Source organism: Arvicanthis niloticus, chromosome 9 (genome assembly GCF_011762505.2).
Source record: "Arvicanthis niloticus isolate mArvNil1 chromosome 9, mArvNil1.pat.X, whole genome shotgun sequence".
Classification (NCBI taxonomy): Eukaryota; Metazoa; Chordata; class Mammalia; order Rodentia; family Muridae; genus Arvicanthis; species Arvicanthis niloticus.
In genome coordinates, this window is record NC_047666.1 from 50,904,686 (window position 1) to 50,922,296 (window position 17,611).

Here is a 17,611-nt window from a genome sequence, read left to right on the forward strand (position 1 = left end):
AGGCTGTGAGCAGCTTCAGAACTGGAGGATAGTAACTGGGTCTCATCCATCTGTGTCCCCAGCAGCCAAATTGGGGCCAGGCACATAAAAAAACATACTTGTTGGATGACAGGCTTCTAATTTGGAGTTCCAGGATGCTATGACAGGTAAATGGATTGTGGAATGTGTATTAAAATGTAGCCTTCTAGAAGGTTCCATAGCAGAAGAGCCTGGCTTAGCAGAAGCCACCACACAGTGGTGGGATTTGGATGGGTGTAGTAGTCACTGGGGTTGTAAAAAAGACCCATGCACAGAGACTGTCACATGAAGATCCACCAGAGGGAGCTTCAGGCCCTGAAGTCTTCCTTGACTGCAGCAGGTGGCTAAAAGACACTTTCTACATAAGAACACCTGACCCAGTCTTGGAGCCATGAATATATTGTGAGAGGGAGACATGAGGCACATGAAAAGTGCACGGCTTGGCAAACAGGTGGTTCAAATCCTCATTCCTCCACTTCTGCAGCTAACCTTTGTTGTGCAAAGCACTGCTCCCTTAAGTAGCTTCCTTTCCTCTCTCTTCTCCTGAGAGTTGGGTATATCCAAGTCTGTCAAAACTTTCTCTAATTCATCACTTTGTCTGTCACTCAATTAGATATCACTTTCAAACACGGGTGCTTCCTTCTACAAACTAACTTTCATTGTTTGGGATTAAAGGTGTGTTTAAGGTCATGTCTGTGTGTATTCCAGCCAGATGGATCAAAGAAGGGTGATAAGGGCTGAGCCATGCCACAACTAGATACAGAGTTCTTCAGTAAATAACACAATCTCAGTGTTCACAATGGGATCAGATATCCTGCAACACTAGAGTATGTTTTCAGGGAGGCTGATGGAAGAAGTATGCAGACAGAGGACTGAGGAGAAGAAGGCCACTCCCCTTGGTGTCATTACCCTTGCAAACAACCACAGAATATGTTTGAGAAAAAGTTAAGCTGTTTTATTTCACAGGATAGCTCCACATCAAACCAGCAGGCACCATCAGAATACGCAACAGAGGATCCAATCAGACACTCTATAGGACGGGCATTTGGTCATAAGGTAGAGAAATGATACCCAGAAGAGGGCAACAGTTAGCATCACATGGGGACAGGCAACCAGCAATTTCCTAGGGTGGTTTCGGTTTGTTTTTCCTGTCATAATTTGGGGGAAGAAAGAAAGCAAAGCAAACAAAATAGAACAGCCACTCTGAAGCAATCAGAAGCAAACCTATTGCCAAACCATGTAAACAGTCACACTGCCTGGAACGAGGGCCTGGGCAGCAGAGCTAGCCTCGACCCACTTCCATCTAGGGAAGGAAAGTGCACTCTGGCAGTTCCACTTCAAGGAACAGCTTTGTGATTTGCCTGGGACAGTTTGCACAGAAAGGAGTTGTCAGCAAAGGACAGCAATAGCCGTTTGGCCAGTCCCAAAGGATAGGACAATAGTGTGCTGGCAGATCAACCTTAAGAGAGGCCAGGAGGTCTTGGACTGACAGTGAAGTCCTTTCTGGCAGTTCCCATGGGTAGCTTGGAGTATGTGGAATTCTCCACTTCGAATTCATTTCAGTGGAGAAGAGACCCCAGAGAACCAGGGAAGTAGACACGAACCGTCAGCATTAGCTCTGCACAGCAGAAAATCAGCTAAGCAATACCTTGGCTCACCCCTTCCTGCCTTTTCCTCCCTGTCACGCCTTTCCCTCCCAGTCCAACAGGACCCACTACCACAGCTAGAAATGACACCACACTCCTCCCCTTTCTGTTTTTTTTTTTTTTTTTTCAGAAGAATGAGGCGTTTGCTCTAGTGTGGAACCATCTGGAAGATGAGAAGTTAGAAACAGAAAGGCTGAGAGGGAGGACTGTTGAGTTAGTCCTTGGGGTTTTCCAGCACTTGTTCCAAATGTATATGCGCTGGCCACTCAACAATGACCAAGTACCAAGTCACGATATGTCCTCTGCATTCATGCCTCCTGAATAAGAAAGGAATGCACCCCAACAAGGCACTCCAGGAGATGCCAACGAAGGGAGCCCTCTGTACAGGCTTCTCTCCCACCAGCTCCCCTTTGTGTACCACAAACCAGTTTAAAGTGTTTATAAGGCAGATCTCTGAACTGCTGGTTCCAGCCAGTAGCCAATGAATGGCTCCATTTCCCTGTGTCTCTTCCCACTCCGATTTGATTTCTTCATTGGATATAAACCTTTCCGTTCCTTAGGAATCCATTTCCCTCCTGACCCCTGGTTTAGTAACTTCACAGAAAAGACTCCCTAGTCTTAATTCCCACGCCCACAATTCCCTCCAGTTGTGTGCTCTGTCCGGGGTTCAAAAGGCGCTTCAAGGTGAGAAGTTAGCACTGAAGAGAAGGAAAGACGACAGTTGTTCACAGGATCCCACAGCTCAGAGCAGCTCAACGAGGAAAAAGAGGAGGGCAGGGTCGGAAGCTCGGCTTGTTCTCAAATTGATCGGAGAAAGGTCTTTAGTGGCAGCTGGGCCACATGGTGCCCAGGAAACTAGACCAGGAATTAATTGTCTTTGGTCAGTTTTAATTAAATGAACATCTTGCTGGTTCATTCCTGAAACAGACTGAACACTGGTTATACATAAAGACAAAAGGCTTGACCTTGGGGTAAGTTGGAGGTTAAGAAATCATTCCATGAAGCCAAAATAAAAGTTTTTTTTAAATGCCCGTTATAAACTAACTGATCAGTACAGCTTTCAATAATGGTGATGAACATTGGTAGACACCACTTCCCTTGTACTCTTGGCTATATTGAGGACTACTAACTATTGTTACTACACCCCCCACCCCAATCACTGTACAATTAGGTTTCTGGTATTTGTTTTTACATCGATCTATCTACTAGGTGCAAAGATTTGGTGAGTGGCAATGGCTATAATGTAATTGTAGCCTTCTTTAAAAAAAAATTACAGTTTCACATTTTAACAGTTACTTTCCAGCATTTAACAAATACAGCAATATATAGTGGACTAAAAACAGGCAGGAGCCAGATGGGAGATGCTCACACTAGATAGACACCGATGGGGTGGAGTTGGGACCTGGGGGTGGCTGACACATGCAAGGGGACCAGATGAAGAAGTGTTGGGGATGGGGGTGGACAGTGTTTTTCCATTTGTTCTGCATCAAAGCTCAGATTGGGGGATGAAAGAGTTGGGGGCTCATCTGCCATCTGTGTGTATGCTTCCCTAAATGTGAATTCATCAGCCACTTGCCAATGGGGGAAAAGATAGATGCTTAAAGAAAACAGCTGAGGCTCTGCTCTTGGGACATTTGGGGAAGGGCAGTAAGGAAAATGAAATAAGTCAACCCAGAGACAAATCTGCACAGCGTAACTGGCCATAGGTGTGTCAGGTAATAGATTGTAAAATTGTAAACTCAATTTTGCTTCTATCTGGTATCCAGGCAGGGAATATTGCATTTTTGCCTGGGAGGTGAGTGGACTTAAAAATCTGGGAATAGCCCTGGGATACAAAAGAGAAGTCTTATCTCCTGGATGCATAGCAGAGATAGCAGATTCTTGGAAATAACGGCTTCCTTAGCCTAATGCAGCCCACTAGGCAATCTGGCATATCTTGTGCAGGTCCCAGCCCACTCCCAGGCCTTACTCTCTTCAACTATAAAATGGAGATCTCTTTATGTGCTCAAAAACAGAGAGCCCATTATAGCAGGAGCTGAGAGGGAAAGAAGGCTGGATGGCTCGGGCATCTTACTGACGTTCTCATTTTGAGCCCATTCTTGATTCCACAGTGTACTCAGTGCTGATCCTACAGGCAAGGCAGAATGGGTGATCCTTCCCATACCCAAGGACCAGTGACTCACTAGGTCACTCCCTGGGGAAGGGGGCAAGTTACCTTTAAATGGAGGACCCAGAGACAGGGGAAGCAAACCCAAAGGGAAGAAATGCCAAGAAGGACACTTCAAATCATCTGTAGGTGACAGGAGTGGTGTAGCCACGGCTCACTCGGCTCCTGTGGGGTCTGTGACTCAGATTCTGGATTTTGGACTGTAAAATTTAGAGGTAGGCAGAGAACCAGCCAGGGTGTGTGTGTGTGTGTGTGTGTGTGTGTGTGTGTCTGTGTGTGTGCGAGAGAGAGAGAGAAAGAGGAGGGAGAAGAGATGGAGGAAGAAGAGGAGGGGGGAAGGAGGAAAAGATCCTTGGTTTGGCATGCAGAGGGAGAGTACAAATGGCCCCATTAGGGTTAGATTCGCCTGTGGCGCACTATCCAACAATTCCTGAAGTATCTGGAAAATGGAGACAACAGAAAAGCAGGTAAAATGGAATCCAACAAGAGCCATGCAGAGGGCTGTTGTGACACTACAGAATCACGTACGTACCTTGTTTCTATCACCATGTTTGTCTACGTTAACTGCTTTAGAAGGAATGGAGGAAGAGGAAGGGAAGGGAGGATGGGGAGCACTGGCATTTTCATAGAATCTCAGCCTATGGTGTTTCCTAGCACAGTCCTCCTAGGATGGAGGCCAAGGGCTGACTGGGCACTGGAGGCTCCTGTGGGGAGCAGAGCATGGTGTGGACTGCTCTCAAACAGAAGTGGTAGGACCGAACGCCTCCTTGCCCATTTAGTTCCAAATCTGACAAAGCATCATCAGTAGAATGAAGAGGAAGGAAACCATTAAATACTTTGAGATGAGAGAAGTAAAACTTGTATAGTCACCACAGATTTATCCCTACAGCACTTCTAGGGTTTGAACTACTCCACACTACTGTTTTGGGTCTTGTTTGTCTTCTCCTGTTCTTTCCCCCCAGCCACAGGTGATACTATCTATGCTAGGATGATGCACAGCATCTCACCATCCTGAGTCAGCATACAAACTCAAGGGTCTTCACACCAACTTTCTCTGTGCCTTTTGAGGGTACAGTTGACCTTTGGCCTCCGGGTGACAGGGCAGGGTCTCTGGGGGGTGGGCGAAAGGGTTTTTGATGAAGGGTTCCCCACCTTTAGGAGCAGCCTGCTTGGGGGTACTGCCTGCCCCGCCCTTCCTTGAGGAGCAGACTGTTCTGGAAGGCCACGACTTCTGGAGACAGTTGGAGACTGTTTCTGGTTTTGTGTCTCTGCAGGTTAGTGGTATATTGCTTCATTCGCAGTTACTGTGGGGCCTCTAAGTTCTCCCAGAGAAGTCCCTGCAAATCCCACCGAGTAAGAGTGGGAGATGTTTGGTGGCGTGGGTCTGAGGTAAATCTAAGTTTCATAAAAAGAAAAAAAAAAAGGAGCGTCTATATACAGTTAGCATGTGTGTATGTCCAGCTCTCTACTATATGTATATAGATGCATAAATATATATATACACACACCTACAGACACATACGTACACATATGCGCATATATGCATGTATTTATATACACACACATATATACGTATGTAGAGAATATTGAGAGAATAATTTTCCAGTGACAATATGAGAAGCTGGTAAGCATCTGCCTCGATCTTAGGAAACACTGTCCTTGGGACTAATCTTGCTCCAGCATTCCTTGGGATGTCTGTTTGCCCACGAGAGGTCTGTGGCATTCACATGGCTGAGTAGGAGTTGCAGCTAACGCCCGGGCCTTTGCTCTCCACAGACATACACCCTCCCAGGCTGACCTTCTAGGATCTTCCCTCCAAGGCCAGGAGATCCCTGGGAAGCAAGTGGAAGCCACCGAGGCTACCCTAGGCCTTGGTGTGCTGCAGTGGGCCACGGCAGTATCACCCGGTCCTGCAGGTCACATGGTGCCAGACTTGTCTGAGGAACTATTAGGGAACATCTTCTCTGTAGGTGTCACCGCCGGGCTGCCCACACCTGAGCTGCTGCTGCTGCTGGATCGGTGCTGGACCACAGGTCTGACTGGACGCATTGGGGGTGGACGCAGCTGGGCACCAGCCAGGCGAGCCGACAGGGCTGGCTTGAAGGTAGTCATCATTTCGGTAGATGAACTGCTGCTTCTGCGCATAGCAGCATCAGGGTCTCGGATGACAATGGTGTGCAGGGGACTGGCGGGCTCTGAGCTGATGGGACCTGGTGGATTCTTCAGGGGCTCCAGGGTGTCCAGCACCACATCTGGTGCCTGCTTGACAGTGTTCTGTCTCTCAAGTTCCCGCAACTCATGTAGAGCCGTGCTCATGGTCTTCTCGATGTCCTAGGGACAGAGAGTGTTCTGGTCAGCACAGTGTCTTCAGAACTGCTAGCCAGTTCAAGACCTTCAAGAGAATGTTTTCTGGAAGCCCTATTGCCCAGAGAGATCAGACCCCAAGTGTGTCTTGTAACCAACTCAGGGAATCAGCATGAGCATCCCCTTTACCTGTCCTGCATAGGAAGTCACCTTTATAAAGGCAGATCAGGTTATGGCAGGCAGACAGATATTCAGTCAAAAACTGACTCTGCTACCTCATTCTATGGGACCTCTGAGCATTGACCTCTCTGAGCCTGAGAATTCTCAGTGGAAAATCATAGACAATTATAATACCTACCTCAGAGGGTTGATGGATGTATAAAATGATCAGGTCCTTGCAAAGAGATGTCTATGACACCTGTCACAAACTAGTAATAATCCACATAACAATGATACCTAATGTTGAACACTTATACAAAGCTTTTAACTTATTGATAAGGTAGGGGTAACTAGTACACTCAATTCACACATAAGGGAACTGAAGCCCAGACTAGTCAAGTACCTTGCCCAGGGTCACACAGCTAAATAACAAGACAATCCAAGTCAGAACCCAGGCAGTCTGGCTCCAGAGTCTCTGCCCTAGCCATTGTGTTGTTTTTGTTTTGTTTTGTTTTGTTAAAGTCCTTTGTTAAGACAAAGGCAGAGGATGGGTTACTGGTTAAGAAAACTGGCTCCTTTTCCAAAGGACCCAGGTTCAATTCCCAGCACCCACACAATGGCTTACAACGTGCTGTATCTCCAGTCCCAGGACTCTGTCACCTCCACCTGCCTCTGTGGCCACTGTGAGCATGTGGTATATAGACATCCATGCAGGCAAAACACCCATACATGAAATCAAATGAAAAAAAAAAAAAAGTAACATTTTAACACATATGGATATTGAGAGAATTCATACTTCACCCTACAGAATTATATAACTGTATGCCTGTTTTAAAAGTTAAAAAAAAAAAAATCCTTGCCAAAAGGGAAATTACTATCTACAAAACCTACACCGTGAATCCTAGAATGAAAGGAAGGCCACTTTCCTCCTAGCGTTATCATCTAAAAGATCTTCGTGTGTTGCTTAAAATGTGGGGAAAATTTAAATGGCACATAGTTGTATCTGCAGGCTCATCAAGAAGGGAAAACCTCAGGCATCAGAGGTGTAGCACACCCGAGTGAGCTCCTTGTCTACCAATCCAGGGCAGGGCTAGGGCTGAAGGCGGCACTGACTAGAAGCTGGGCAAACACTAGCCACTCTGAACTGCACTCAGTCCATCTGTTGAAAGCCCACGCTTGCTGTGAAGACATGGTGAGAGGATGGACAGGAGGAAGCTCTGCAAACTGCCGGACAGTACTCATCCAACTCATCAGAGTTCATGTCCTTGTTCACAGGGCTTTTAATGGGGCTGCCACCATATCCAGGCTGATCTGACCCAGAAGCTATGAAGGGCGCAAGGGACCTGTCTTAAAACCTCCACTGGCAGGTGCCATGTCCAATCTGAGTAATGTTGGCTGCTAACAGATACTTGCTCTTAAGCAGTCTGAGACCAGCCCTGGAAGAAATGCAGGGCTCTGGGGAGACAGATGGGGCTGGAGCCTGGAGATATGGAAGAGGCCTCTATCCACCTGAGTACTTCATGCTCTCCTTCCTGGATCTGCAGGCATCCTCCTTCCTAGACTTGCTAGACTCCAAAGTTTCCCCCAGCAGCCTCTTGCTCACCTCACTATGCCAGTCTATTCTATTTGTTTTCTCTATCCTGCTAATAACTAATACCAGTTTTATGCCTCCCCGTTTTGTTTAACTCTTTGCATGCTGTGCTGGCAGCTTTAAGAAGGAGTCTTCGGGAGTTTCTTTATCCAGAGGCTCGGTTGTGACTCTGCAGGCAGGGCTCTGCTCCCTATCTACTGTACACATGCTGTGCAGGGTCACCCCAGCCTCCAACACTGTTCTGGGACTTAGTGTCCTGTCGTCCCCTCTGTCTGCTCTAATGCAATGGGAGCTGAAAGATAAAAGTGTCAATAACTAAAATGTGATTTTCTCATCCCCCCAATCCCTGGTAGAGTGTGAACAGGAAAGACAGAAAGCTCAGAGAAAGGTGGGCTGAAGGGTTTAGGCTGCAGCCTTGCATTAGTCTGATGAGGAATGCGTAAGTCTGCCAGGTGAAGCTGCAGAGGGACACTGTTGGGAAGGTCCTCATTTTTCCACTTCCTCCCCACTTCAGATGACAGTGTTGCACATTTCTATAACAGTCTCATTACTAGAGCATTAATTCAACATTGTTCAAGGCATTTGGAGACCAGAAACTCTAGGGTGAATCCATCTACTTTTTGAGGTTCTCCATACCACTTCCCCTTTGACTCAGGGATGAAGTTGAGCAAGTGGGTAGCTGGCCAGTGTCTTCTTGACTGTTTCCACAGTTTCCCGTGAGCTTCAGTTTCACTTCCACTGGTGAAAAGCACTATCCAGTTAGAGTGGGTGTGCACACTGAGAACACACTTGGTATTGCTAAGTCTATTTCTTGGGTTAGGCTAATAAAATGCTCCTCAAATAAAACTAAAGAAGTCTGGCGATGGGACACACTCTGTTCTTGCTGGAGATCCACAGTGCACAATAAACTATTGCAAAACTCCAAAATGTCTTGCCAACACACCTTTCTACTTAGAGTACCATAGCATATACGATGCTAACTGCAGAATACCCCTCTCAGTCCACTGGCATCTCATAGCAGTCTGTGATGTGTTATGCACAATGCCTCAGACTGCATTTGAGTGTGTGAAGGGCCCAGCTTTAGGAAGCCCCTGTCTTTAGAAGATGCTAGGTGTTAGAGTGATGGTTTTCAAGAGATTAGCCTTCAAGGATAGAAGGCCAAGTTGGCTGTCTTCTCTGCTTGGCCCATGCCAAGTTACTGACCACAAGTACTCGCGGGAAGTGGGCATCTGTAGATGAGGTAAAGATCATGTGTGGAGTGCTAGCTGTTGGTGCGTTGCTTCCAGCCAGGGTATTCTCTGAGGATCTTCCCTGGACTCTTGAAAAGACGTGCTCAGAAGCTCACAAGCTCACCTCAACCCCTTCTGAATGGTACTCAAAGGCTATCAGCACAAGAGATTCACCCCAGCCTGCAGGATCTGCTAGGCCCTGTTATCTCTTAAGTGAGAGACAACATCACGAGAGGTGTGTAATGGACCACTTCCCAAAGGTACAGCTAGGGGAATAAAAATGGAGACTTCTAGGAATGCAATGTAAAAACAGACATGACCAGTGATGTGAACTGGTAAACAATGCATGGCGCTGTTCATCTGGCCAGTGGGGGTGGGGGGAAGAGAAGGAAAAACAAAACAGGAAGTACTCGAAGATCCTGAGATACTCTTCCATTCTGCTTCAAATATTCAGTCCTGTCCATCTCTTGGGTCTTGGGCCATATCCTCCCAATGCATGACTTCCAAACTGTAGACTCTCAAAATATGATGATGTAACCCTTCCCCTACTTATTAAGGACAACCAGCGTAGCTGCCATTTCGAGTTGGTAGTTCTCTTTAACTATAAGCTCATACGGGCAGGGCCAAAGTATACCAGGTCTGCACTGTACTTCATTGTATGTGATGGATTTCACACAATAGATGCCCAGTCGAGATTCATCAATAAATCAATAGAGTAATGAACAAAGGATGGATGCATGCATGTATGCACAGATAGATACATGCATGGATACACGGACTCAATACTAACATCTTGTGGAGAGGTCTGCCATTGTCTCATCCCCATAACCCAGCTACCCTCTCTCCAGCCTGGACACTAGGGGGGCCTTACAGTCTTTACAAGGGCCACAGCTAGTGACATGGAAAGGAAGCCAATTCACTGTCCTGTCTGACTCAGTTTCAAGTCCCAAGGCCACTGTGGTCCCCACTCAACACTTCCCACCCTCTGAGCCACTGGGTGTCTCACTGGCCTAAGTGTCTTCTGTGGGGCCCTTACTTCTGCCAGGGCTTCAGCCTCTAGGGACTTGTGGTCCCCTAGGCTGCTGTGTCGTGTAGAGCCGCAAGTCGACCTCATGGAGATCCCTTCTGTCAGCGCCTTCTTGTCAGGGTAGTTGATGCTGCCAGCGCTCCCGAATGTCGCCATCCTCCTCTTCTCAGGACTCTCAATTCGTCCCCGGCTGAGGGGGATTTTGTGGGGGCTGCTAGGACAGGCAGCAGCTCGGGGCGGCGTATCTATGCTGGGACCCAAGCCCCGGGGTGGGCTGTGTGTGTCGCCCCCACTTCGGCGCCTGGGGATGGCTGCTCCGTCGGACCGTAGTCGCACTCTGCAAAGGAGCCAGGGGCAGGAAGCATGGGGCAGAAGTCAACCCTAGCCGGTCTCAGAATGCACCAGCCAACCCCCCATGCTACAGCTACACGTGAATCTAGAGGAACTAGTACAGTGAAGCCTCATTCAGCCAGAATGTACAGTTTAGCAATAAAGGGCGGGCTCAGACCTGTGACACCTCCCCTAAAGGGGAGGAGTAACCTGGCCCAGGGAAGAATGCGGAGAGTGGGAGCCGGGCTGGCTGCAGCAATACTGCAGGCCCGATTCTAAGGTCAAGCGGATTCTAAGGTCAAATTGGGGGCAGGAAGATTTCAAACTGGAAATGCTGTGGCTAGCTGTGGTCATATATAATTTGAAGCCATTCAGATTCTAGCTGGTTTGAAACATTGAGGCTTGACTGTACCAAAAAGCCACAGTAAGCACAGGAGGGGACCTCTGAGAACAAAACACTTGTTCACCTCCCCAGAGCAGGGCTGTCTATACGGCTTTCCCAGATGTTGAAAAACAAGTTGTTGAAGAGAGAGCACGCCATTGTAAAATGTGCCTCGTGTCTATGGATACCTTGTCCACCTCCAGGGCTCTACTGGTATAAAAGGGTACGAGCTGCTTATGGGGGTGGGGGGCCACAAGCCTTTGACGCATGTCTGCCACAGCTTTTTTGTATTTTCCCAAGTCCATTCTGTGAATCAGCTACATCGATGGACTATCTCTCTCCTGCTCAAACTCCGCCTGAGAAGTCACTCAGGATACAGAGGCCTTCATGAGAGGAGGGAAGGCTGGATGGGGATGAGGGTAGGGAGGGCTGGGGTACTGGGCATGGACCAAGTGCCATGGGACTGGTGGCAATTCAAACCCTCTGCCCCCAGCAAAGCTAAGCAAGCCTGTGGGTGCCCCAGTAGGACCAGAGCATAGGTGTTGGGGAGGAAGAGGCTTTGAGAGAGAAAAGAGGAAAGATGAGAGAGGGAAGAGGGGAGGGAGGCAGGAGATGATATGGTCCTCTTAGGAGCAGGGGACCATGCCGTGCTCATCAGTGGACCCCAGTCTTTGACTTCTCCATAGATTCTATCATCCTGCAGTGCCCAAAGCTGAACTGAATGGACTTAGCTCTAAAAAGAGGCATCAGGACCTCAACTAAAATAAATTCTTGAGTATGCTCCCATTGTATGCTGACACAGGTGGCTTCCAATCTCTGAAAGGACTGGGTTGATCACATGACCCTTCTGCTGCAGGGGTGGGGTGGGGCACACAGACTTGACATTCTAAGAGGACACAGGGTTGGGGGTGAAGCGGAGTGACAGACTGTTAGCTGTCTCTCTTTTCCTGTTCCCAGGATGACTTGCACAGCGCCTTGCTGGTAGAAGGGTCATGTGACACAGCCCAGCCCATGTGAAGAAACTGGCAAATCTGCTCCCACCAAACAGGTGGGTGGAGTCGGGTATCAACTTTCACTGGCACAAAAGGAGGTGTGAGCTCTCTGTTTAAGTGGTGTGTTTCAGGGATGGGAGACTGTGGGAGCTTTAGATTTTTAAAAATATTGTATAACAAATCATCTCCAGCAGAAAGCTGGAAGGATACAGAAGCTGGAGAGAGGAAGAAAAGCGCTTGACAATTTTTCTCTCATCTCTCTCTTGTTCTCTCTCTCTGCCTCTCTCTGTCTCTCTCTCTCTCTTCTATCTGTGTGTGTGCGTGCGTGCACGCATGTCTCTCTGTCTCAGTATTCTATTAAATTTTCAAGACGGTCTTGCTATGTGGTCAGGCTGACCTATGATTATTATTTAAAATAAAAAGTGCTATGATCCCAGCATATGTCTTCCTCTGCCTTCTTCATTGCCCCTCCCCCCACCTCTAGCTCACATCTAGAACCTCACCTGAGTCCTTCCAGCCAGCCCACCCACCCAGCTGTTCCCAGTGCCATGGCTTGGAGAATCAAGGTGCTGTAACAACCTTCTCCTCCCCTTCCTGCCCTCTTACTTCTTCCAATTCAGACACAAACAAACAAATGGGTACTAGTGAGACAAAAATGAACCCATGTTTCCTACCGGCCCATCACCCCCCCAAAGCCGTAATCAGAGATGTGCTCTGTGGGGGACTGGAGGTCATTCTTGGAGGAGGCCTTGTCATCTAGCAGTGGCCCACTGCTGGCCTCGCTGTCCGCCTTTTGGCTCAGGCTATCGGAGAAGGCATCATCCCTGGGGAGGAGAGAGACGTGAGTTGGAGGTGGTTCCCATCTTCTGAGGAAGGCCCAGGATGCCCAGAACTCCTCCACAGCAGTCTGCACACACCTATGGCTATACCAGCAGCCCAGGGTGAGCACCTTCCCTCCACACACGTCTACCATAATGCTCCCATAGCCAGGCTCACTAGCAGGTGCCTCCCTTGTATTCCACCCCTATATCACAGTTTCTTTCCCTTTTTCTAGCTTGTTCTTAGACTCTTTCAATGGCGGAGACAGGTTGAAGAAACGAATGTCAGAGTCTGCAAGCTAGGTATGGGGTACTGAGTGCTGAGTCTGCCAGTGTAGGGTGCTGTATGCTGAGTTTCCTATGGCTCCAGGCAAAGTGGTTCAAGCCAAGCAAGGGAAGAAGAGCCACCTCAGTCCCTTACCTCCCTATCTGCGGTACAGGGTACTAGTGAGGTGGCCCATGCTTTTAGGGGTGCCCTGCCAGTTTCCCTCTATAACCTTCTCCTTCCATTGACTTGTCCTTGCTGTCAGAGGTATGTGGACTCCAGGGCCTCCAGATGGCCTGCTCTTAGAGCATCCACTTTCTCATTCGCTTGGCCTTGGCCTTTGTTCAAACTCAGACCTTCCTCTCCTGCATCACATCACAGGCTTGGGTCTCTCTTCCTGTGGAATTTAGCTCTATAGCTGCCTCCAGGACAGGTCAGTTCAGCTGAGCCTGTGCAAGCCGGAAGGGAACGAGAAAACCCCACACAAAGTGTTGACTTCTTGAACTTTCTGACCATGCTGGATTCTTGGGATGTGTGGCTTTTTAACTCCTTAACTCATTAAAAATGATACCTGGTTAAAGGAGGACAAGGGATGTTTCTTTTTCTCTGTCCCCTTTAAGGTCACATTTGGAGTAAAGGATTGAGCCCCTTTAGGGTTGGCGAGCTGATCACTGGCTACAGGAAAAGCTCAGGATCATGGAGGGATAGGGAAAGACCATGGGATCCTAATGACCATGGTGGGTGATGACCTAGATGTGGCTCATGGGTCTGGATAGTGGCCCCAGAACTAATACTATCTCTGTATCATCTGAAGGATGAGCAATATGCATATTTCTTCTGTGGATTTCCACTTAAAGGAAGTTAAAAAAAAAAAAAACATTCTTAGAGCTTATCAAACATATCAAACCTGGAAGAACAAATTCCCAGTATTCCCCTACCACTGCCCTTCCAGACATTACTAATCTATTACCTCATTCTTCACAAAAGGCCCCAGTTCTCACTCACATGTCTTGTACAACTATGTACTGATGAGGGATGAGTCCATCTACACCATTGTGACGGCCCTCCCACCAGTCCTCTGAGGCACGGTGATACAGGAGTAGCGAGGCCCCTTTTTTGAAGGATAGTTCACGAGGAGACCGCCCCACGTAGTCAAACTTAGCGATGGCCTCAATCTGCTCCACTTCTGGAAGAACATCAAGAGAAAGAGTATCTGTGAGGTCATGGTGGCCCATGACTCATTCAGCCTTGGTGAGGAAACATGGGCATCAGGCTTGATGAACACATGTGGGCTGGAGACCCCAGTGTGCCAGGCTCAGACTCCTTCCCACTGCTTAATCTTAGGCAAGCCATGTAATTTCTCAGAATGCCCACTGAGTACCAGGTTCGGTGGCCTAGACCTGGAATCTCAGCATTCTGGAGCCCATGGCAGGAAGACTGTAAGTTTGTGACCAGTGTGGGTTACATAGTAATAACCTATCTCATAAAAAATTAAATAAACAAATCTAAAATGCCCAGAGGGAGCTGGCATGCCAGATCCTTGTTTTCCATTGCATAATGACTGAAGCCAGTTTGGCCAGGTGTGGTAATGCACACCTATAATCTAAGCACTTGAGAGGTGGAGATAGGATAACAGGAATTTAAGGCTAGTCTGAGCTATTGAGACCCTGTATCAAGTGTGTGTGTGTGTGTGTGTGTGTGTGTGTGTGTGTGTGTGTGTGAAGAAACTTCTGTTCCTTCTACATGTCAGTATATAGTCTATTTCCACTTTCCTATGGGGTCTTTTCTCCCTAGTCCACTTTACACCTAAGACCCCACCCTGCCTGCAGCCCTAGATTCCCATCTCTGTTCACTCACTATACTTTCCGTGGCTCTCTTTTCCTTCTATCTTTCTTTTTTTCCCTTGTCATGCCAGGGGTGGAACCCAGAGCCTCACACACACTAGGCAGGTCCTCTGTGGCTGAGCCATACAGTCAGCCTTTCAGTGGCTCTTAGACTTCCAAACGGTGAATGAAAATGAGGACACAGTACAATCAAGCTCACGGATGCAGCTAACCCCCTGCCTGGGTGAAATTCAGAACTACAAATGGCTGTGCTAAGAAAAACCCTAAATCCTAACCTCCACCTTCACATTAAAAAACAGGAAGTGCGGGGGATGGAGAGATGGCTCAGTGGTTAAAAGCAGGCTGCTCTTCCAGAGGACCTGGGTTTGATTCCTAGCACCTACATATCAGTTCCAGTTTCAGAGAGTCTAGCACCCTCTTCTGGCCCACATGGGCACTGCATGCACATGGTACATAAGCATACATGCAGGCAAAACACAAGAAAAATTTTAAAATATAAAATTTTTTTTAAGACATTAGAAGTAGAAACTAAACCAAAACAAGCAGAAAAAAAGATGTAATGCGACCAGAGTGGAATGAAATGAGACAGAGACTAGGAAGCTAGGCAGGGTCCAAGCTGCTGGTTTGAAAATGATCAATGAAATTAACAAATCTCTAGCTAAATAAACTAAGAAAATAAGAATACAACCCACAGACCACATGAAGCTCATGAAGAAGGAAAACCGAAGTGTGGGTGCTTCGGTCCTTCTTAGCAGGAGTAACAAAATACTCATGGGAGCAAATATGGAGACAAAGTGTGGGACAGAAACAGAAGGAGAGGCCATTCAGAGACTGCTCCACCTGGGTATCCATCCCATGTGCAGTCACCAAAGGCAGACACTGTTGTGGATGTCAGGAAGTGCATGCTGACAGGAGCCTGATATAGCTGTCTTCTTAGAGGTCTGCCAGAGCCTGACATATACAGAGGCGGATGCCCATAGCTAACCACTGAACTTATCACAGGGTTCCCAATGGAGGAGTTAGAGAGAAGACTGAAGGAACTGAAGGGGTTTGAGGCCCCATGTGGAGAGCAACCATACCAACCAACCAGAGCTCCCAGGTCTAAACCACCAGCTTGGGAGCACATAGGGAGGGACCCATGTCTCCAGCTGTATATGTAGGGGGGCGGATGGCATTGTCGGGCATAGGTGGGAGAGGAGATCCTTGGTTCCATGAAGGCTGGACACCAAGTTGGGGGGTGGAATTCGAGGGCAAGGAGGTGAGTGGGTGGGTGGGTGGGGACACATCCTCATAGAAGCAGGAGGAGGGGGATCATATGGAGGTATCTGGGTAAGGGGAAATGGGGAAAGGGGATAGCATCTGAAATGTAAATAAAATATCCAATAAAAACATTAATTTCAGAAAAAAAAGAATGAAAAATCACACTAATCAAATGAAAGATCAGAAATGAAAGAGGAACATTAATGTTATTACCTTGAAGGAAAAAGAGGTAGCCTAAAGAAAGAAGCATTACCAACAACTATATGTCAGCAAACTAGAAAGTGGGATAGAATGAGCACATTTCTCAGAAACACAGACGACTGAAGTGGGCTCGAGAAACAGGCTATCTGGGGCCAGTGAGGTGGCTCAACAGGACGGGAGGCTGTTGCCAAGCCCAAAATGTGAGTTTGATCGCCCGTCTTACATGGTGGGAGGAGAGAACCAAATCTTGCACGTTGTCCTCCACCCTCACAAGCACAAGCCGTAACATAGGCACCCCTCCCCAATAAACAAATATTTTTTTAAAAAATAGAATAGCAGGCTGGTAAGATGACGTCAGTTCTCTTCTCATTAAACTATCCTGGGGGGAAAAAACTGCATACAGTGGTGCACATCTATGTTCCAGCCCTCCTGTGGTGAGATGGGGTGGAAGACAAAAGAATCTTCCAGAAGTTCCTAGGCCAGCTAGCCTGTCACATTCAGCAACAGAAACAAGAGAAACCCTGTCTCAACAAGATGAAGGAAAAAGATGTCATTCGATTTCATGCATACCATGTCATGTGTGTGCCTGCTCATCATACCTAGACATGCACACATGTCAAGGATACATTTTATGAAAAGAAATAGGAAAACTGAATGAGTCTCCAAGAGAATGCACCACCTATCAAAGCACTACTCAGAGAGAAGTGCCCAGCCCCATTTGGCTTCATTGCTGAACTATACCAAACACTTAAACAATAATAATTATTCGCAGAGTCTTCCAAAAAGCACAAGGGGGGGGGGCACTTGGCAACACATTTCATGAAGCAAGTATTATCTAACACAAAACCTGGACTATATCACCAGGAAATGGCAGGCTGACAGCACTTATGAATATGAATGAAAAATTTCTCTACAAAATATTAGCAAACTGGGTACAGGGGTATGTAAAAGGAGTCACACTCCATGCCTGAAAAGAATTTACCCCAGGATTGTAAAATTGTTTAGCATCTAAACATTCAATGAATGTATCCCATCTTACCAGTAAAATAAAAAGCACAGATGACATCATTGTCATAATGGATAAAGAAAAAGCATTTGGCAAAAATCTAACACCTTCTCCTAACAAAACACTCCACAAAACAGGAACAGAAGGGAGCTTCCTTGACTGCTGGCTGGGAGAGATGGCTCAGCCACTAAGAGCATTTGCTGCATAAACATGAGGACTGGAGTTCAGATCCTGGTATCCAGGAGACAAGCCAGGCATCTGGCACACACCTGTGACCTCAGCTCTGGGAAGGATGGAGTCAGAAGCAACACTGAAGCTTACTGGCTTCCAGTCCAAGTGAAAATATGTTAGCCCGGGTTCAGGGATTGTGCC

At 47.5% G+C, this 17,611-nt stretch overlaps 1 protein-coding gene across 4 annotated transcripts in view; it reads right to left on the reverse strand.

The window, feature by feature from the left end:
- Positions 1 to 951: 951 nt before the first annotated feature.
- Srgap3 (SLIT-ROBO Rho GTPase activating protein 3) overlaps positions 952 to 17,611 on the reverse strand; it is a 221,545-nt gene continuing 204,885 nt past the window's right edge. For 3 of the 4 annotated variants that reach the window (XM_076940219.1, XM_034512327.2, XM_034512325.2), the window contains 4 exons: positions 13,934 to 14,114; positions 12,520 to 12,669; positions 10,151 to 10,478; positions 952 to 6,162 (listed from right to left, as the gene is read on the reverse strand). In XM_076940219.1, the coding sequence (XP_076796334.1) occupies positions 5,749 to 6,162; positions 10,151 to 10,478; positions 12,520 to 12,669; positions 13,934 to 14,114 (1,073 nt within the window). In that variant the 3' untranslated portion in view covers positions 952 to 5,748. The remainder of the gene's footprint in view (positions 6,163 to 10,150; positions 10,479 to 12,519; positions 12,670 to 13,933; positions 14,115 to 17,611) is intronic. The other variant, XM_076940220.1, reaches the window with a different exon arrangement.